Source organism: Balearica regulorum, chromosome 1, assembly GCF_011004875.1.
Source record: "Balearica regulorum gibbericeps isolate bBalReg1 chromosome 1, bBalReg1.pri, whole genome shotgun sequence".
NCBI classification, from domain to species: Eukaryota; Metazoa; Chordata; class Aves; order Gruiformes; family Gruidae; genus Balearica; species Balearica regulorum.
The window spans coordinates 34,130,305-34,152,991 of NC_046184.1; the positions used below are offsets into that span (position 1 = coordinate 34,130,305).

General features: G+C 40.9%; 1 protein-coding gene across 1 annotated transcript; it reads right to left on the reverse strand.

Annotated features, from left to right (window-relative positions):
• Nucleotides 1-465: 465 nt before the first annotated feature.
• Nucleotides 466-22,362, reverse strand: DBX2 (developing brain homeobox 2). The gene is given in 5 exon segments (XM_075742852.1): nucleotides 466-1,830; nucleotides 4,241-4,428; nucleotides 9,078-9,173; nucleotides 21,734-21,974; nucleotides 21,976-22,362. Coding segments are annotated over 5 exon segments (942 nt in total). The 5' UTR covers nucleotides 22,072-22,362; the 3' UTR covers nucleotides 466-1,509.
• Nucleotides 22,363-22,687: the final 325 nt, after the last annotated feature.

Here is a 22,687-nt window from a genome sequence, read left to right on the forward strand (position 1 = left end):
CTGCAAATGTATCTAAACTTCACCTCCCAGATAATACAACATAACAAGGGGAATACTTGTTTACCTTTACCAAAAGGTAAAATGTTAAGTAACAATTGTATGGCTTTTTGAAAGATGTACAATAGAGTTCAAAAAGCTTTGGAGCTCAAGCAAGAATAATTAGAAACATTCATAGCATGCATGATGAGGAAAGCCAGACTAGATTAACATAATCATCTCTTTTGACTATAAAATATATGAATCTGCCAGATATTAATTAGTCCCTATAAAACTATAAGGTTCTCCAAATGGTTTGCCTGTAACATAAAATACCTTTAGTCTTTCTTCTCAACAAATGCATTCATAAATGTATGACAAAGAAAAACCAGTTCTGCTCCCGTGTTGAGCTAGAAAGCCTTGCAAATAAACAACAAACGATACTTAAATTCAGAGAGTGATTTCCTTAAAGTGGATGAAACATGCAAATCATTTTAAGTAAAGTGGTTTTAATAATATTATTTCAGGCTACTTGTATTACACAGAGTACTGTCCTGTCTTTGATACAGACATATGCTAATGTGTCCTTACTGGCACCAGTTTAAATAGGAATAAGTCAGGAATAAGGCCACTACGGTACGCCATCTCCTTAAGTACTTCTCTGAGATGGCTGTAGTGGCAGCTTTTCCAATTATAGTTCTGTTGCTTAGTGCATTTGGGCTACAATTCTGCATATTACCATTACAGTTTTGAAATACAGAAGAGATTACAAGAGATTGCACTAACAGTCTGACAAAAGCCACTGAAATTCAGAGTAAAGAATGCTGGAAGGTTCATCTACAAGAGAAAGGGCAGGAGTTAGTGAATTGCATTTCCCAGTATGCATTCAAATCAAAGTGATTTAAACACGGAATATTTTACAGGCTTGGTTGTCTTTTACTATTGCATACTTTACTAGGGTTATCAGCTGACCTGTGACCATTCTATTTAAAACTAACTAAATACTGATACAGGTGGGACAGATGGAGGAAACGTAGTAAAAATGCTTAACTTTGTCTAATATAAACCTATTGTGTCATTTAATGAATTTCAAAAAGAACCCAAAGCAACTTATTATTTTGAGGAAAACAGGGTTATTCCTATCTCGTGCACAAAAGAAATTAATTGGTCTGACTGCAATGAGAGATAAAAGTGATTCTCTATCAGTGTGTTTTTAATGAATAATGTGTACAGCAGAGATGTATAAATCAGAGCACAACTTCAGCTTCATGCTCTTCACTTCATTTTACTTACCATCAGTTCCTATTTCACTTTTAAGGTCAGTACAAGACTGGAAAAGACACAAGAAAAGACTGAGTATTGAAGAATACTTCTTAAATCATTAGTTGTTTGTCATTTTAATGGTGTTAGACTTTAGCAAATTTCTGAGGCATAAACTAGTTAGCTTTACAATGTCCAAATATTGTTAGTCTTAGAAGACTGCTTACTTGAAGCCTGTGCTCTCCACTCAATTTACAAACTGCCCCTATTTCCTTAGGCTGATGATGTAACTGCCTTATTTGCAGTGTCTTGGTCAGGATACAAATACAACGGGCTCTGTGATGAATTTGCTCTTGGAGGTGGTTGTGTACTACTCAGTCTTTCAGAATTTCCTGGAGAATTCTCCCTCCACCTTGGACTTGCCTGCTCCTGAGACACTTCCCACACAGATGCACACGGCGAGGTAAAATTCATGGTGGATCGTGAGAGGTAGTTCTCCTGAAGACCTTCTTCTTGGAGGCACCTGTTTGAAAGCACTTCTTTTTCTTTGGAGTTTCGCCATTTCATCCTTCGATTCTGAAACCAAATTTTCACCTGTTTGCAAGTTAATGAGAGTTTATTATCATCCTTTTTTTCTTAAACAACTTTGCCCTAACAAGGGTTTTTTTCTTTCCATCCCCTTAGTTTCAAATTCCTTCCTTATTCATTGTTATAGTAGATCCGGTGAAGCTGACTGACATTATCTGAGGATTTTCCCATCGCTATTTACCTCAGTTGGGCTAAACGCTCTCCTTCACTTTCGCCACCTCAAACAGGTGAGTATTTGGCTTAGACTGGAAAAAGGACAGCCCAGTGGCTAGGGATAGAGAAACTTCCTGTATCAACAACTTTCTACACAGAAAAGGATTCTCAGTAAATCAGCATCATCATTAACAAAGCTAAATGATACTACTGGTGATGTGAAGCCTTATATTTAAAAGAGGCTCTAAGAACTATGACTGTCCCATTCACAAGCATAGCTAAAACCAGCTTGGCCATATAGCTTCAAAATGCGTGTTATGACATATAAGAGGGTAGTGAGGATTTAAAGACATTTTGTCTGCCTGACTATAGTTTTCCAGGAGTTGCCTAGAATCCATGTGCTTTAGAGATAAATTAATTTGTCAAAAACTTCTGAAGCTTGATCACAAGCATTCAAAGACATTTATGAAATGTTGGGAAAATCTTGGGGAAATATAGATCTGGGAACTGGTTTTACATAAAGAGAAGAAATAGGGAGGAGAAGGATCAATCAAAATATTCAGACTGTGTTCTATTCTCCCTTTAATATTTGCATTTAGTTGTAGTATTTAGATGCTTGATATGAACACAAAGTGGCCAAGCTTTCAAAGGTTTGAGAATCATTGCCTCAGATGGCAGGTACTGTTCCTCCAGCACAACTGGTCAGAAAATTGAAGAAGTAACCTTCATGGCAACCACTCTTCCTTTCATGAGGAAAAAAAATTAAAAAGACACAGATATCATCTGGTCTATCATTATCATGAAATTGTTTTCCTGTAGTGGTAGTTGTTATATATTTGCCATTCCACTGTTTTTTCTCCCCTGGGCTCTCTTGAATATAAAGAACACAGAAGAAAAACTCAAGGAAATAATTGTAATATTAGGAATTTGACTACATATTGGGAAATTTTTAGGCAGTGCACTGGTGAGTGCAAGTGCACATTTTCATTGAAATAGTTTATCCCGCAGAGATTACAGCTCTGTTCATCACACTGAGAAGCACCACACTGTGCTGCTTTTTTTGTTTATAGTTGCAGCACTTGTGATGGAAATCAGAGTCAGGTTGCAAGGAACCACTACAGACCACAAGATCTAACCTCCTGCGCAAAGTGGAGCCAACTGCAACGTTGGATCAAATTGTTCAGGGTTTTGTCAAGTTCTGAAAATCTCCGAGATAAAGATGGTGAGAGCTCCCATCATCATTCCCAGGTTTTTCTGCCCTACATATCTTAAGGACTTTTGCTCCTGCTGCATGCAAGGAAATAAAATTGTACTGTCACTCTCTCACTCTTTCTAGCTGTACTCCAGACAGCTGCATCTACTTCAGCACCTTCAGAATCCCACCTGCCAGCTGCTACCATGTTCATTTCCTGCTGTTACACGCCTTCACAAACATTTTTTCCAGTTTCTTTCAGGTTTTGTGCTCTTCAAGCCAGGCACTTTTCTTTTGCTTTTATCTGCAGCTAGGTCAGGGCCCTGAGATTCCAGATTGGGCTACTGCCCCTCAGCACTGCCACTAACAGTTCAGTTAGAACAGCTCACTGGAGGTATCAGACCCTCAGCTAAACTCTAAAGTCCTGCAGTAGGCCAACGCGGACTCATGTGAAAAATCCCATGAAATGTGAATTGGTAAGTAAAGTGGGAGCATTTTAGAAGGCCACCCTGCAAAATTTTTCCCTCTAGAGTTCCTCTCTGCTCCGAGGATCTCTTTCCTTGTGCAGCTAAGTTTGTTTCTGTAGGGATGGCTGCCTGTGTCTTAGGGCAGAATGGTTTCAGAGCGGTGCTGTTGATTGCGTTGTCACTAGCTGTTCATCTGCAAGCGCAAAGGGTACGTAGAGGAATGCAGGAGGGCTCTATGTTCGGCTGTTTTCTGCCTGGATCTCTGCCTATCAGACAGTGGGATGGAGCGTAGTTCCCTGCCCAGAGTTCCTGAGGAGGCTCTGTCAGACAGCAAAATGGGAGTTGGAAATGAAATGCAGAGGTGGTGTTTCTCCCACTTTGTGTGAAAATGGAGCGATCAACTTTTGAATGCACACTTTCAGGAAATAAAGTAGGAGCCTGTTCAAGCATTCCTTGGTTAAAACTGCCATTGATTTACTGAGGTCTTTGCTCAGTGAAGGAGCTCAGGGCTGCCCCTGTGCTGTTCAATTTTCCTCCTTCAAAGCCATTTTAAAGATTTTTCCTCAAAAAGACAAAAAGTCACAGATGTTCTGTCATTCCTTACCTGAGACTCCTTTAGACCCAGGTTAATTGCCAGTTTCTTCCTGTCTGTTTTACTGATATATTTCTGCTTCTGAAACATTTTCTCCAAAGCTTTCCTCTGGTCTTCGGAAAAGACAGCTCTTCTTAATATACCTCTCCGGGCTTTGGAGTTAGACTCCTGGGTCAGAAGAGGCAGGACACTTTCCTCTCCTAGTGGAAATAGGTAAGAGTTTCACATAGTATCTAACACATACCAGAGAAATATTAAATGCTGTTCATTATAATGCTAGCAGACTACTGTCCCGCTTTTGATTTGTTGGTGTTATAAGTGTGTCGTAATGCTTCAGTCATGTTCATTAAGGACTAAATCCTCACTTGGATCTAGAGGTGTTGTCAGTGGTCAAAAGTCTCCCCTTGACATGGTAAAAAGTAAATCAGATGAGTTCATAGAGGAACATTAACACAGGGCCCATGCTACTGTAAAATTCAAATATAATCAGGGAGAAACTTTTCCATTTTCCTTTGCACATTATCATCCCTGAGTAAACTGCAGTAAGTTTTCCTAGGACTTTATTTTCTCCTTGTATGAAATGCAGAACCAGATAAATGTGGTCTGTAATACTGATTCAAAGAAACTAAATAGGCTTTCTTTAGTTTTGTTTACTAACGAAAAGCTTTCAGAGTGAACTATTTCTCAGAAAATCCCTGGCCATTCACTTACTCATTCTGGAAACTGCAGCAATTTCTTTATTACAGGATTTCAGGAGTACTTGAACTTACTCCTTTCAGCCTGGTTTCTAATCCTTTGACATCTCATAGCAAGTCCTGGGAGGGCAGTTTTTAATGAATCCAATCACATCCCCTTGATCCATGCCTAGAGGGAACCCTACCCTGGAAAACAACCTCAAAATTGGGGGAAAAAGCTGGAGTGGAGAAGTGTTCACATTGTCCCTTCATTGGCCTCACAAAGAGCACAGAAAACTCAAATCCAGATAAATCGCTCGCCTTCCTCACCCCCAATAAAGCCTAAAGCCATAGTGCTTTCCCATGCTCCCTCTCCCCTAGAAGGATGTGCTGTATGGGGAGCAGTCCCTGGTGAGGCTTGGTACACCTCCAGCCCCGGGGAGGAGTACCAGAGGCCAGCTGAATAGGGCCTGTCACCAAGTGTTGGGTGTGGTAATTGCATGGGGCAGTTGGAAGCAGGCCAGGAAAGAGCTGCCCTTTGATTCAGAAACCTGTGCCATGGCTATACAGCCACTGACACCTACGATCTTTATGTGAGAGGCCAGCCACGAAGATAGCTTCGGTGTGTACTGCATGCAAGTTAGACTCTACAGGTGCAAGCTGTCCTCCTGTTGTCCGCCTTCCCATGTACATGGGCCAAGATTGCCATCCCAGTTTATAATTATAGCAGCTGCAAAGGTATGCTGGTGTTCGATTTCTGTCAAGGATCATTTTCATATTGAAGCCAATGGCAAAATTCCCATGTAAAGCAGATTTTCTAAAAGATTGCACATTCTTTCATGAAAAAGTCTATCTATTCTAGCCAGCTGTAGCAGGAGAGAGGGGGTGTAAATACATTTATTTAATAGATAGAATGCTCTTGAAAATACTAATTAAATCCAGATGCAGCTTTCACAAACTGTTCTTTTGGGCTACGCCACATTTCAACTTCTGTATGTTACACATATATACACATGGGTATGTGTATCTTTAAGCACCCACAGAGAAACAAACAAACATATACCAAGGATATTGTAGAACTGTGTATGTATAATGATGAGAAACTAAAGTGTATATGTGTATGTCTTACAAAGTTGACTAAATACTTTTGTGGTGCATGTGTGACTGGTTTGATATTACTTACATTACCGCTGTATCCTGCCTCCAACTGTGACCAGCAGAAGAATAATATCAGAAGCTGTGTAAGTGTACAATGATCCTTCCCTAAAATACACTGCCAGTGTCAAACATTACTGATTTAGGGAAGATTGCATTCTGCTAGACATGCCTTTCTTGATTTTTTCTACACTTTAAGAACCCATCTTTTTATTCGTCCCCCATACCAGCCTGTGGCAAAAGTAATTATTATGATTTAAAATGTTACAGTATAAATAAATCTAAATTTATACAGATGTATTTCAATTTTCAAAATTATATCTGAGATCAGATACAAAAATCATAACCTACTGGTTATTATCCTGATATTTATGACACAGTGAGACATAGTCAGACTACATCCAAACCAAAATAAACTATCTGCAGAACAAAAGTCAAAATGCCACAATGGAGGTTTCTGCAAAGGGCAAGCCAGGTTCATATTTCTCTGAGAAGTGTGTAGCCTGCTCATGACTCCCACCCTGAGCTCCCATCCTGCCCACAAAGCTGGGGGCAAACATTGGCCCTTCTTCCTCAAGCATGTTTTCTCTCCTTCTTGCTCAAATGTGGTGAATTTAGGTACCTTTTTCCAGTTAGCTTCTGAGCAGTTTCTGATGAATCACCAGCCATTCTCAAGTCTACTGGAAGGCATAGTCTGACAGCAGAAGAGCTGGTACCTTCCCTCATCCTCACTGTGGGATGAGAGACACCAGCAAGGGAAGAGGCGTTAACAGGGCTGGTCCTTGCCTCCTGGCCTCCATTCCACAATGGAGTTGTCAGCCAAGGACAGAGGACGCCAGATTATGTGACCCCTTAAAATTTGTCTTGCCTGGCTGGTTGTTAACAGTCAATCAGCAAAGAAACCACCTCCTGCTGGAGCCCCGAGGCGCCAATTAATTCCTGTACAGGCAGTATGTAGGGTACAGCTTAACACCTGTGTTAGACTAACTTAACAGCGAAGAATCTACACACTCTAAGGCACAATATGTAACTGTGTTTAAAAGATTAACTAAACAAAATTTAATGGTGAGCAGAATGCTCACAAGCATTAGCAAACAGCCACTGGGTCAAAAAATGTGAAGCTCGTGTTTGGGATAATGAATACTCACCCTCAATTGACTAGCCTTGAGAATTTTTTTAAGAATACCCCATATTCCAAAGTGCATTCCGACTGTTCACACAAAACCTAAATTTTCGTTTGTGGACTAAAGGATTTTTCTGTACATCGGGATAGGTAGTTGTTCGTACATCACAACAATTCTATCAAAATGAAATAAGTCAGTTTGCAGCCTGTGGCTCTGAATGTGCATGAAAAGGTTTAGTACTCTGCTGACATAAATGTGAATCTGTTACCAACTATTTCCTATGTTGTTGGTTTGATTTTTGGTTTGCTTTGGTTTTTTAAGTCTTTCCTTTGTATCCTAATATATAGTGATAAATGTCCTCTTAATCTGTGGAACAATCTTCATTTGCCTTCATGGCAGAGACCACCTTGAAGGAGCAAGTAAAAGCTTTAGTCACGGTTTCCATTTTTTCATTTGAATTCAATACATTCTAGTTAAATGGACAATTAATAGGTCACTTCCAAAATAGTAGTGTATCAGTCCTGGTTAATAAACAATCCCCACAGTTGATAATGGGCCTATGTATTCAGCAAGTCCCTGTATACACTCAGCTCATCCACTAAATCCCTTTTCAGGTAGACAGGGTTATATGGGAAGATGAGCTAGAATGAGTCTATAAAAGTCAGTTTCATTCACTGCTTTATTTTTCAGTCAAGTGCTTTAAATGGTGTCCAGAAAATCTCTTGGAATGTGAGACAGCAGAAAAGACTGGCACATAGAGTATTGCTTTATGGCCATACAAAAGGGCAACTGACCCTTGCCCAGGCCTTTTCAGTGTGAAATGGTTCCTAAAGTTCATCTGCACAGTGAAAAATTGTGGTGAGGTCGCGTGTGGATGAGTAAAGTGAAAGTGGTGATTGGTCATGGTGCTGTCAGCCATTGTTGGAGAGCCGGGGCCATGTAAAATGCTCTGTGGGAAAGTGTCAGCCCCCTAAAGAGGTGCTCAGAAACTTGCAGCTCATTAAACTGCCAGCATTTGCTGCCTCACTTGTCAAGAATCATTCAACTTAGCAACTGCCCTTCTGAAACATTCATAAAACACATACACGTAGTCAGGAAGGAATTGAATATAACTGTGATAAAAAAGTATATGCTAGAGCACGCATAAGTTCCAATTTTCATTTGGATTTGAAAGGCAATTTGTGCTTTTTCTTCATTTTGAAGGAGTAGGAAATGCCTCCTCTGTTTGCACTCCTGAGCCATAAACACACAAAATCATGAATATCCATTTGTACACTATTGCATGCAAACTTCATAATCAAGGTTAAATTTAGATTTTGATTAAATGGAAGTGTGTGCCAGGTCTTAATCCTGAACATATAGTGTATACGGGCCAAAATTCTCTTCAACTTACTTCTTCGGTTTTTTACATTATAATTAAAAAAGAAAAACAAATTAAACATGTGCATGCATTTGACTGCTACAAAAAGAATGACTGTTTTATTTAAATAATGCTAAGGCTTCCTGAATCATAATTTATCCCTAACAGACATTAAAATGCAGCATCCATTTTAAGATCTTTCAACTCTTTTATTTTCCTATTTGCAAATGTTTATTGAGACAGATTTTTTAAAGAGTTACTGATTTTAAAGAATCTTTTCTAGCAAACTGAAAACAAGGAGCTTTCCTAGGTTAGCTCTGTCTGGGTGTCTCAATGCCATTAGAAACCTCTCACAATTGCTCAGTGTACTTAAGTTTGATAAATCTTTGGAAACCCTCTGAATAGGATTGCTGTGATTTTACTAAGGAATTAGCTGCTGCCATTGCATCACCAATTAGTTTTCCAGAACACATTAAATCCTGCTGCTTTGGTTTACAGAATAACTCAAGCATTACTGATGAAGCATAAAAACTTACTTGGAAAAGCAGTGGGGGATGCAGGGTGCTGACAGGACCCACCGCAGCATGCTGAGTAGAATGGTGGGGCTCGGAGAAAAAAGTGTTTGGAAAGAGCTGCAAAGAAAGCATAGATCTAATTGATTATCCATTGAGCTTAGGTGATATTCATAACAACAGTCCTCCAAAAAGTCAGTGTGTAAAGTCCTGCCCCACAAGTTCTTTTTCCTTTTTTCAAGATGGTGATATTTTTACGGCAAACAATGATAAACCAAGTAATTGCTCTTTAATTTAGCAAGGTTATTTTTTATATGTAGCTTCAATATAATATGCAAAACTCTTGATATCTTTATCATAAGAATGAAACTCTGCAGATCTGAAATTTAGTTCTATAATTGTTACAATTATGGGGTTTTTTTCTGTAAATATTGGGATTTAACATGTTGTTTAAATAATATACTGTTGAAATAAAGAGTATAATGCATCTGAAAAAGTTACTTTAAATAATTCTAGTAAGCATGACATCCTAGAAAAACAGAATCTAAAAGTGGATCCTGTCTCTTCTGCTTGTACTCCAATGCTGTTCTTAGCACCTAAACCAATTAGGACTTCAAAAATTACAAAACCTTTACGAATAAATTCTATAAAATGCAATGAGATGATCCAAATGAGCTCTACAGGCACAAACTACAGGGCCTGACTCTGCTATCCTGATGGTAAACTCGTTCTTGCTGGGAAAGTGTGCTAAATTTAAATAAACCACTTGCTGCAGAAGGTTCTGTTTAACGCAATAAAAAATGGCAAAATCATCCCACAAAATTAAGTAATATTTGGTTAAATTTCTACAGAATTTTTTGAACCAATGAATCAAAAGTCTCTGTTATGTCTAAAACGTGCTTCCAAATCTTAGAAAGGTCTTCATTATCTAATAATCCCTTAATTTATTTTTTTTAAAGTTCATGGGCTTTTCCATTAATCTTAATTACCTTTTAATTTCTGCTCATACTAGTCAACTATGAAACTTGAAATTATTTTTTTTTAAATAGATACATCATGCTTGCTAGAACTGTATGCTTCTAAAATGTGATCAACATCAAAACACTTTTCTGTTTTGGTTTAGGTAGAAAATAAACAGCTCTATACCCTGTACTGTATCTCTAGATATAAAAATATAAATCTCTAGAAATAACCTAATTTAAAAAAAAAAGGTACACTAAGATAAAAAAAAATAAGAAATCTATAATCAGGAATAAAGACAGATAAATATATAAATGTATCTAAGGCAGGTTGTTAATCTTTTAAACGTTTTTCAACTGGAATTATTAAAAAAAAAAAATCACTCAAAATTAGGTTCCTGAGTACAATTTAGGGCATCATAGTAAGTTTTCTGACTGTCAAATCTGCTGATCTTCCAAAGCAATAAGCTATTGCTGTAGAAGCCTAACTAATCATTTTTAAAATATTTACCTCTATTTTTTTTCTGAATTCTTACAAGCTTAGGTGAAAATTTCTTCAACTGTAATTACAAATTGCTAAGTGTTTTATTACTACAGCTTTTCATCAACACTTTGCTGTTTCTAATGAAATATAAATATACTCTGAAAGGAACTAATTGCCTATATTTGAGGTGTATGTTTGCAAAACATTTAAGAAAAGGAATGATTTATAACAGGCATTAGTATTCTAAAGCTTCTCTTCCACACGTGACCATCAAACATGGAACTGTGTCCTTAAGGAGCTTAAAAGAGTCAAGAATGTGCAGCCAAATATTACCTATATCTTACGTATCCAGGGGGCTTCAATGCAACTGGTGGGGTGTCTAAGTAACTGCAGAAGCAGAGGAGACAGAGAAGGTAAAGACCTGCCAGATAGCCATCCTCCTGAACATGAGAACTTTTTCTTGACAGTATCTTTTATCTGCTGCAGTTCCCAAACTCCCAGGTGAAGAGCTTTTCCTCCCTTCCTTGGGAGCCACATTCCTCACGTCATTATCAAGTTTCCCTTAGTCAGGTAAAGCTTTCTACTTCTAAAAATACAACAGCGTACTGTATGATTTTTGTCAGATGTGTTGGCCTCTTCTTGATATTCCCCATTATAGTTTCTTAACTCTCTCCAGTCCCTTGCTCTTTTTTTGATAATGTGGTGCTCATAATGATATGTGATACAGCCAGGAGATACCTGGATAAATCAGAATTGAATAAGTTATTGCTTCAGATAGCACACTCCTGCAAATAAAGGTAGAGGAATAGGAGAGGATAGGTTTTCTCCATTCACTAAATCTCTCAATGAGCAAGCTGCAAGCATAAAGGTCAGGAGATGGATCAGGGTCAAAAGTTGAGACATTTCGCTTAAGGAAACTCCAATCAAACCACCTATTTCCATGGATGTTGCTGCCAATGATTTAATGCACTAGCACAGCACCATGATGCAAACAGTAGAGATCTTGGCACTAGTTCTGCTCAAGTCGATGGAAATCATGCTTCTGCATTTCTTGGGCTTTTTACTTAATTCCCTCAACCAACTGCTGTCTTTTCTGCCTGCATGGCACATACCCCTTTAAGGCAGAACATTTACTTAAGAAGTAAGGTGCAGGTGATACCCTCATATAACTCTGAACCAAATGGTTCCTGAGACCATTTCTCAAGACTGATTTATTCCAGATCCTGTGGAATAAACAATGGCATTATGTCTCCTTAAGCCTACAGCCAACATGTATGTCTAGTTTATAAACTTCTTCCATGTGCTCCAACTACACTGATGCACAAGTGAATTTTATGTTAGGTACATCAAACCACATCCCCAGGTCACGTCTGCTGAAGCCACTGCACTTAAACCAATGTGTAGCAGTTACAGAGTTATATCAGTAAATAATCTGGCAGAATACAGGGATACTCAACTCTAGCTTGGGAGCTCTATGTTGAGAAAAATGTTAATGCTTCAACCCAACCCATCCAAGTGTATTTTTCATCTTTGATAGAAACAACAGAGACTATTCATTGCATTAAATGGCTGCCACTGTCTGTGTGAAACTGCTTTAACAGAATGAAAATTGCTCAGAGAAAAATGATGTATTTAACGTACATGTATTTCAGAATTATACTATGATTGTACCTGCAGGAATGACACAATACCTAGCAGTGCTGAAGACAATATATGGAAAGCATTGCCTATGCTTTTATTTTCTGTTCACGTACATCATGGCCACTCTACCAATATTTGTTGGTCAAGACAGCTGAAGCAAACATTGTTTGCTGTTCACGTAAGGCTGAAAATTGCTGAAAAGTCAGAATATCCTGTATTTATTGGCCAGAATAAAGTACACAGTAACCAAAAGGTAGCTGTTGCTTCCAGTCGTGTGGAGTACATGTTAACCAGGGGCCAAATCCTAATAATTTGTATTCAAGATACTTAATTTTCTTCTGCTTTGCATTCTCATTTCATAAAAACTGAGACTGTGTGGAACTAAGTGTTTCACAAGAGTCAGACTTTACAGGTTTAGCTTCACAGATGCATGAAAATGAAATATCACAGTACAGTATAAGTGCCTTTTGGCACTCCAAAAATTGTACTATATGCTTTAAAAGAAAATCTATCAGGTCATAAATATGAAGGGATGAAATACCTAAAAATAAATAAATAATTTATTTTTATTTTTTCACAAAAGATAAATTCTTTTGACACTGTGGCTACATGCACAATTTTAGTAATACTGTTCATTTACATTCAGCTTTGTGAATAAAAAGCATTTTACAGACAATAAAATGATACTAAACATGCAAATGGACCTCAAGCTCATCTAGTGCTGAAAATCAGAGATTAGTTCAGATACTGACATTTTAAAACATATTGCTAGCTCTGAAGATACTCTAAATTCAAAAGCCCTCCCATACTAAAACATCATGTTGACAGTAGGACCAGAAGTTTTCCTTCTAACTATCCACCATTTTGAGAATAAGGTTCCTAAGTACAATTCAGTTCAAATGGATATATAATTTTAAAATGGCTTATTGTTAAAGACACTGTTTGCTTTTCCTAATCCTAGTGTTGTGAAATGATTCAGGAAATAGCGTAGGCCATTAACCAGCAGGAAAGGGGGCAGGTATGAAGGAAAAATGGCTATTGAGGAAAAGTGAATTGACGGTAAATTCTGGTATTACCCACACAGGCCTCCTTCACTGCACATGCCGTTAAGTTTTTGGATTTTTTTTAAAGCTAACTGATAAAAAAGTGGTATAAACCTGTGAAGAGAGCTGAAACACCTCCAAAGTGATTCAGAAAGCTGCCTAGAGCCAGCTAACAATAAACAGTAAGCACAGGAACAGACAGACCTCAAGCTGCACGAACATTTTAATTCTCCAAGTATTGATAAGCCCACAAGAACTGCTTTCCACAGTGATGTCCAGGCTCCAGCCCTAGCAGGCAAATTAAAAATATTATCAGTAAAATGATCCCATATCATTTGAGAACCTTGGATGGTTTGTGCCCATGAAACGGGCACAAGTAAACTGCAAACTCCTACCTACATCCACTCTTGGCAATGATTAAAGCAGGCTTTTGCAAAGCTGCAGTAAAGTTTCACGTGATGAAGGGCTCCCTGCAAATAGTCCAGCAGCAGCTCTGCCAGGTTACTGGTCCAGCTGAGCCACAAGGCACCACTTCTGCTCCTGAACCACAAGCCCTGGGCCTCACAATGAACCATGGCTCTGTCCCCAGCAGTTACTGTGTTTAGAGTGCAATGTTCCAGCAGCAGTTGTACACCCCCAAAGCATTTCAGCGAGCTGAAGGGGAGCCCCTGACCGTCAGAAGGAAGCAACAGCTGCTGCCACATGCTACCAAAGGCAGTTACCACTGCATGGACCTGGCAAAACTTACTGCAAGAGCCTGTGGCACAGCATCCCTCAGAGGTGGCTTTCCTGCACTCCCAAAGTCACTGTCTATTTGCTTCCCATTCGTTCCTGTAAAACACGACCACATGAATGCTCAAATGAAGTGAAGCCAAAAGGGCAGGGCAGAGCAGCATACGTAGAGCAGTTTTAAAATACTGGCAAATGTTCGTAGAAAGGGTTCTGGAGTTCTAAATAAATAATTTTAAATCCTACACAAAAGGCAGATCCAAGAAGTGGACTTAGGTTTTTATGTTGGGTCTCAGTGGGGCTTTCAAAAATTAGCAGAGTAGTCACACCAAAAACAGTCTGAAATGTGCTAACAGTGCTAACAGTATGATGGTCATTTCCTTACATCTATAGCAACATAGTGGCTGACAGAGTCACGCTGCAGATTAGCTGAGATCATGGGAATCGGTGTCGATTTTCAGAGGCATCATTCACATGCCTTATTATTAGGGCATGATTTGCTGTACATGTATGATTGCTTTTTCTCCGCCTGAGGTAACACAAGAGCCTCAGGCTGGTGACTATACATGGTCAGATTTCACCTCTGTGACAACCCAAAGCAACAACCAAACCCCACACCATTTGCCAAAGACTCCATGGGTCTCATGGTGTCAGTACTAAAGGTGGCCTCCACCCTTGCTATTGAGAAGAAAGATGGGGATCTGGAAAGCTGTGGATTCACTAGCTTTGTCTTCAGCTTTGTCCCTCTCCTGAAGGAGATGCCCATGCACTAGTGTGCCCCAGCATGTCCTGCTTACTGGTTCTTGTCAAAAGGGGCATTACTGTCACTTGTCTGTCTAAAAGTTCGGTGTCCTGTCTAAGCTCCCTGTCTGGGCCTCCTGTACAGTCAATAAGAAGAGATAAGTAGCTCTACATAATGACTCATCACCTTAAAACAGATGTCTAAGAAGATAAGTTGTGTCATCCTCTGGTGGAGTCTCTCTGTATTGACTATTAGACAAGGTATTTAGACAACTAGATTAGACAAGACACCTATTTTTTATTAAACAGTTGGATTACTTTGACATTCTTCTTATCCTTCATAGGCAACGTTAAAAGAATACAGTCCTCTCTACAGCCATAAAGACTCTGTAAAAAAATTATAAAATTCAGCCATAAAGGCACTAAAGTTATTTTCTTTGATTTTAAACATATTTAAACATGTAGGAATAACTTCCTCAAGCAAGGCAAAATTAGGGTCATATGCTGCAAGAGGACAATTCACTGGTTGAATTCATTGGTGCAGCCCTAATTTGAAATCTTACCATAGGTTAAAATGCACCATTTATTGCAGTGGTATGCACTGATTAGCTAAAATTTAGTGCCAGGACCAATCTTTACTTGTTGCAGTATTGCCAGCTCCAACCAGACAAAAGTCTCAAGATCAGCTAACCATTGTTAAAAAGAAAAAATAACAAACAGTGGATTCTTATTCTTTTTTTCTTTTTTTTTTTCTTTTTAGCAAATGAGGGGTTTAGTCTTTTTTACATTTGTAAAAGGAAATACTTTTTTCAAGTCGAAATCTGAGATTCCAGGGGCGAGGACTTTAGCAACACCATATCATCCAAGACTCATGCAGAAGAGGTAAAATCCTCAACATGCATACAAAACACCTCAACAGAATTATGTGGTATAACTTCAGAAAAAGGCAGCCTCTCAAGGGAAACTTTTATGAGCTTTTCAGCACAAAGCAAAGGCCACTTATAATCCAACATGATGACTCACCTCAAAGAAACACAGCCCAAGTTACTGAAAATATTTAGATGTCCAGCTTTAGAAGGATCAGGGTCTACACATCTGACATTTGAAACAGCCTCCTACTGCTCTTTATACATGCACTTTTTTTCACTTTGGAAAAAAAACCCTTCAAAATCCTCCAATGGGTCATGATGGACCACAAAAGTACCATTTAGAAAAATTAGAGTAAGAGTTATTTTGCAGAGCTGCATTATACAAGAATGCATAACATCTTTGGTGGCCAATGGAGACAGAGAACTTGCCTTTGGGCAATTTGGTCTAGTGGAGGGTGCCCCTGCCCATGGCATGGGGGTTGGAACTAGATGATCTTTAAGGTCCTTTCCAACTCAAACCATTCCATGCTTCTATGATTTTATGATTCCAAAATTCAGGGGAATTCATTAATGCAAAAAAATCACAGTACAATGAAACCTGAAATCTGCACTCAAGCAGAGAACTTGCCTGATGAGATTAATCCTTATCACACTCATATGTCTTCTAAAAACACAAATAATATACTACAAGATTTCAGAAGATCAGATCATTCTGCAATACAGAATACATTTTACATAAGTTAATTCACTAACTGAAGGCATGACTGATTCCACAGTTTCCCCTCAGTGAACTGCTTTTCTACAAACCCCCACCACAGGTCTTCCTAGTGCAGCTTTGAGATCTTCTGGCAGTGCTTAAATCTTACTAAGGACCACACTCGGGTTCCTCTTCCTTTCTCAGAGATGGCACAGCAGGAGCTGCCAGAGGCAAGAGCACTGCCCAGCCAATGCCCATATGCCCTGCTGAGTCTGGACTGCCAGACTGGTGGCGGGGTCGGAGAGTAGCTGGCATTAGTCTGGCTCTGGCAACCTTACAATGAGGAAAAGATTTGTCCTTTAAAAGATATTTTGCAGCCACTCTTTTATGGTATGCTGGGCACCCCAAAATGATTCTACTAAACAGCTCACAAAGTTAACTGGAAGCAGGAAAAGATGATGCACACAGTCTGTGATTTCTGATAGATACAGAAATGTCTCTGTCTCCAAAGACAAACTTGAAACAATGAAGATGTCTCAGTGCTCCTGGCAATCAGGGCATAAGAAAAGATGCCAAATAGATCTGCCCACTCTAAAGAAACTAATTTTCCCCAGAAAACACCAACGAAACAGAAAAATCCTGAGACTTGTTAGTCAACTTGTTGCCTGTGTGAGGGTAGCACTTTCCAGAGGCTAGTGCAAGCCTAGTGGGAGCTGAGATAAAACACTTGGCCCTTTCCTGCCTTTTACTGAAAGTTAGTGTTACACGTCGCTTGAGGACACGTTCTGGCTGCTAGTTGGTTTGAAATCAATAATTAATAAGCATTTATTCACTAAGAGAAGGTCCAAAATGAAGGGAAAAAACCCACTTAATTTCAGTAATTCAACTATCTCCTGGTTGTCATAAAGAAACACAAGAGATTTTACTAAAAATGGGCAACAAGGTATATTGATTAAAATAGGAGTGTTGCAGCATAGAATTGCCGTCATCACATGAGGGGGGAAAAACTGACACTGGTCCAAAGAGTTGGCCTGCAGAGGAAGGTTTGGTTTTACTTCGCTGCAATGCTACTGGTTTTCTGTATTACCTTAGGCAAGTCACCTCATTTCTTTTTGCTCCAGCTCCTCCTCTACGCAGTAGAAATCTCTCCTATCTCACTGGGACACTGTGATAATGAATGCATTAAAATGTAAAGTACTCAACTGTTGCAGAAAGAAAAGCTACATCTATATCACAGAATGGATGTTTATCATTGTAAGTCCAATCTATGTTTATAATATACTTGTTCTAATTGCTTTCTTTTGTGTTATATGTACTGTACTTTATTCTACTCTACTGTATTCTGATGCTCAGAATAAACTCAATTTTTCAGCAAGTTTTGCAGTGGAAGTATCTCACTGTTATATTTATTTGTTACATTGTGGTTTTCAGTTTCCTTTCTGTTAATCTATCAAAATGTCAAGATGAAAGCAGAAAGCCAGGTTCTTGCCACATATGACGGTATTCATGGTCATACCACTACTGACCATATTCAGGCTGTAAAGCACTTACTTTCATCCTCCTCCAGAGCAAATTACTTGAGAAGAGCAGAGATTTTCAGAAAATAATTTCAGGTAGCAGAGTAACTTTGCATTTCTCAAGGCTACTCTGACCTGGTGTCAGCCAGTACTTCTGGAAACCAAGTCATGAGGAAAAATGTGGAGTGGACCTCTTCAAAGCACCTGTGCTACAACAGACTGCATCTCAGCATCCTCCAGATAATTTTCCTATGTCAGAAAGCACTGAGCAAAACTGTCAAGTCTTCTCATTTATCCAGAAGATAATGATAGGACTGAAGTATAAGGAGAGGGACCAAATCCCAGATTAGCAAGCAGAAACTGAGGACTTCCTCCACACTTAAGGGTCTATTAATTTTCTCAGAACTTTTATCTGGAGCTTCCCTCATCCTTTAAGAGGCAATGCAAGTATAAGCTGCATAGCTGTAATATGTTTCATTGAGAAATGCTGCTTTACAATAGTGTAATTTTTAGAGTATTTAGCCAGGAAGAGCACAGTCTGGGCATCCAGTGTTTAAAAATCAGAACCAGATTCTGCACTGCTTTACCTACTCAGGGCTACAAATTACACACGGTATGCAAAGTTCTCACAAAGTAGAAGACAGCATTATATATCTATTTTATCAAGGCAAAAGGTCTTAAAAGAGAAGAATCAGGCCCACAGCACACAGGCGAAATTCAGTTCAGCTAGACAGAAACATGGTGCTCACCATGCCTGCTGGAGCCAGTGAGCCCAGCTCAGTGTTTCATCACCAGCACTGGGGCTTCAGAGCAAGATGCCAGAAAGCCTACAGGAATTCCAAGCTGGTATAAACCAGCATACCACTGCAGAAGGCAAGTGAGTTTATCATCTAACAATAGCAGTCCTTCTGCTTTTCCTTCTTAAGTTTTATGTAATATGCTGCCTGTTCATGCGGTTGCACTCTTAAGTCAAAATAAACTAAATTAATTTTAAAAACCTATGATTTGATTACATTTCATTTTTTAAAATCAGTGTAATGATGGAAAGTGATGATTTTAACTTTTTACAGGCAACATAAGTATATTTCTTTCAAGCACACTCATTAGATGATGTATCTTACGGTGTGATGTTTTGAGAGTACTTTTTCAGTTTTTCATTTAGGATAACTTTGGAGGAGAACTCAAAATACAAATGCAGATTAGCACTTCAGATGGTCAAACTAAATCCTTTGAAACCTGTAAATTACGGGAATGGAAACTTGCTGATAAAACTCTGCTGCTGAGAAGTTACAAAGGAAAAAGCTACCATGACCAGAAGTCACAGATCAAGAGTGCCATCTCACTCTGTCTCCTTTGCAGCCATGGGTAAGAGTTTTCCAGTTTACAGAAACAATACAGGATTTTCGTTCTTTAACACTTTTATGGAGTGTTAAAAGGTACCCTAAAATGGAGTGCTCTCTTCATCTCTTTCCTTGATAGGTGCTGTGGATACATGCTGGTTTTGGAACTGTAAAAAGGTTCAGCTTATTCAGGTCAGTCCCTGGTATGCTTTTATATTCCTTTCTTTCTGAGAACTTCTGGTGACCTCACCAGAATTTGGGACTACGTGAGCAATACAATTAGATTCCAAAAAAGTCTGATATTGTTCAATTCTCTTTTCTACAGCTTTTTTTTTTTTAATTTTAAAAATCTTGGACTATGCCAAGCTAGAGCATAGAGTGTTAGAGCACTTCTAGTCCCTGCATGATCTATAAAGCATTTGCTAGTTCAGAAAGATTAAAAAAAACATTTTGCTTTATCATGTTCAATAGTCTTACTAAAGACTTAGATCAAGTATTCCAAAATGCCATGTGATTTGAGGGGTCCAAATAGGAAAGAGCTTATTCCTCAAAAAACTCACAGAAAACAGTGAATAGTCACAAAAATCAGTAAATTAAAAACCCCTACCTAGTATGAATTCGTTAGTTAAAATAACCTTCCTTAGTCCGTGAACGCTAAAATTCTTATTCTGACAAAACACTCTTTTGCCCTATGACTGCATAAACAAGAAACATAACACACAGCCTGACCACCCCAGCCTTGCTCGCAAATGCAAGTGTCCAGTCTGAACAGTTCCCCCCGCGTACGTCTACGCTAGAGAGAAGAGACTCTTTAGAAACCACAAAATCTGGCTCAGCAGGACAGTTCCAATCTAATTTACATTTATGGAAGTTCAGACACCTAACAGCCCTCATCACTTTAAAACATGTAAGTCAGATCAGAATCAATAGATTCCTACTAGAATATATACATCTTTGTTGTACATCTACATTCACGGGAGACTTTTTTCTGAGTGCATAATGCATGAGAAAACCTAGTATTTTTCACTGCTCAAATATAAGAGCCTGATGCTTTTACCCAAAGCTCCCTCTGAAATCCCTGGGAGCTGTGGGATCAGAAGAAACATAGGATCGGACTCCCAGTCACCAGGCAGACCTGAAACACTTTGCTAAATTCACAAGTACCACTGTAGGGCGATCAAAGAATTAATCCTGGAAGCAAGCATTTGAAAAATTCGGCAGTCAGGAACTTCAGCAATACTCAGAAAAAGTTTATCTATAGCAATAAGTGCTGGGGCATCTGCTATCTCCCCTTTTACGTGTATTCTGTACACATAAATGTAGCATTTTCTCTAGAGATTTTTTTTTGGGGGGGGGGGGGGGGGGGGAAATACACCCCTAATTCCAGAAGGATGATACTTGTCCTGTTTCCTGGCCTGGCCTAGAGTTAGTTAAAATAAACATATTTAAATAACCAATATGCTTAAGATAACACTTCTGGCAGCTGAGGTCTGGAATATTCAAGAAATGTTAATGTACACTTCTTTAACTCTCTCCTGTCAACCTTTAAAGTACATCCTGCTAAAGGATTAAAATCTGTTTTGGATATTGGAGAACGGTTTGTAGGATTTAACTGAAGTAAAAATATGCTTGAAATCAACTGTTATTAATTCTGGTTCTAAAACGAGCCTTTTGGTTTCATACCTTAAAGCTTTACTTCAATAAATACTATTCTGTTTGATTTTCACTTTAAGCACACTTAAAACTGTGTGATCATATATAAAAATTCTGAAGACAGCACACAAGGCTGAAATAAGTTGCTATAGTATAACGGAAAGGCAAAATTCAATATACATAGTAAGTCTGACACCGAATTTTATGAATTATGAATTAACTTTGAATTCAACTTCAAACAAAAAATTCCAAAAAATGCTTTTAAACGTTATTCATGCCCAGACAAAAGAGATGTATAAGAAAATCGGCACATTCAAGAAACAAAACCTGTTTTATAGAACTATTTCTTTCCAATTCAGTGACACAGCTTACTGCGGGCCTGTCCGGTAGAAAGTCACAGCCACCCCCCGCGACAGCAAAGCCTGTGGGCAGGCCGGGCCGCCGGAGAACGGCTCAAACCGGCCCGAGTGACACATCCCACCACCCAGCAAAGCGCTGGCTTTCACTTTAACACCCGCCCGAATGGCTAAGTACAGACCTTTTACACAGCAGTTGGCGGTAACGCTCTTTTACCGTCCCCTCAGGCTGTGAAGAACTAGTAGACCTGAAAGAACTGCGGTTGAGGGCAGTTAAAAGCACTGATCGCTACCAGCGCAAGGCTTTGCCGCACTCACTACGCCCACAGGTGCGCCGGACCGCCTAGTTTAAAGCCGCCGTCCGGCTGCTCCTCACCAGCTCCTCGGGGTTCCGCACTGGCGGCGGGACTCTTCGCTGGAGACCCGCCGGCAGCACCCCGCCGCGGGGAGAAAGCCCCCGGTGGTGCGGCACCCAGCAGGGCACGGCGTCCCGCCGCCGCCTCCGGGCTCGTCGGAGCGACTGGCAGGAGGGGAGCGGCCGCGTCTCTCTCTGCCGCCGTCCCCGCCGTGCGGAGGTTGGGCCTGACCCGTCGCGAAGCCCCTTCTGCCCGTCTGCCCGGCGGCGGGACGCGGGAAGGGGCCGGCACTCACCTGTGGCTGCCGGCGGGAAGACGCCGCCTCTCTCCGCCGCCGGAGCCCGCTCTGGCAGGCGGCCGCTGTCCGCCGCGGAGGGGTTAAGCACTTGAAAAGCCCATCTTGTCGGGTAGGGACCCCCTGAGGGGTTGATTTGTTCCGCTGCGGGGCACAGCTTGAGGGGGACGGGGCTGGCGGGGAGGGGACGGAGCTGGGCAGGGCTCGGCGGCGCCCCGGCCCGCAGCAAGTTCTCGATGAGGGAAACTTTTGCCCAGGTTGCCGAAGCCCGGCGCCGCCGGCAGGTTGAGGAGAGCCGAGGAGCCCACCAGGTCCCAGTACAGGGCGCTGGGCAGCATAGCGAGGGCTTTTACCCCCCCTCGCCTTGCCCGGCCCGGCCCAGCCCAGCCCAGCCCGGCCGCCGCGGCCCCTCACTGGGCTGGGACGGGGCGCCGGGCTATGGGGCCGGGCGGGCTTGCGGGGCGCCTCCCCGAGGGCTGAGGGAAACGGAGCGGAGAGCTCGGAGGCGCTCTCCGTGGAGACGCGGCGCGCCTCTTCGCCGGGCTGGAAGGTGTGTCCAAGCGCATTCATTATGTCAGCCGGGGACGGGGAGTGATGGACGCGGCCAACAATGCCGCCTTGCCCGGCAGGCCCCGGGGGAAACGGGGGGGGGGGGGGGTAGGGCGGGGAGCTGAGCGGACCCGGCCGCGTCGTGGTGCGGGGGTGGTTGTCCCGCTTTACCCGCCCGCCCTGCCGGACCCGCCGCCATGTCGGGACGCCGGGGGCGTCCCCCGAGGGGCGACCCCGGCTTCCCGACATGGCGGCGGGCCCGGGCCTCCCGCAGTGGGGGCTGCACCTGTGTGGAGGGGAAGGGAAAGGCCTCCGGCCTCCGTCCCGATGGGGAGGTGGCTCCGGTGCAGGCCGCGGCGAGATCATGTCGACCTAATGATCCCATGAGGTAATGGGAAGACAGTC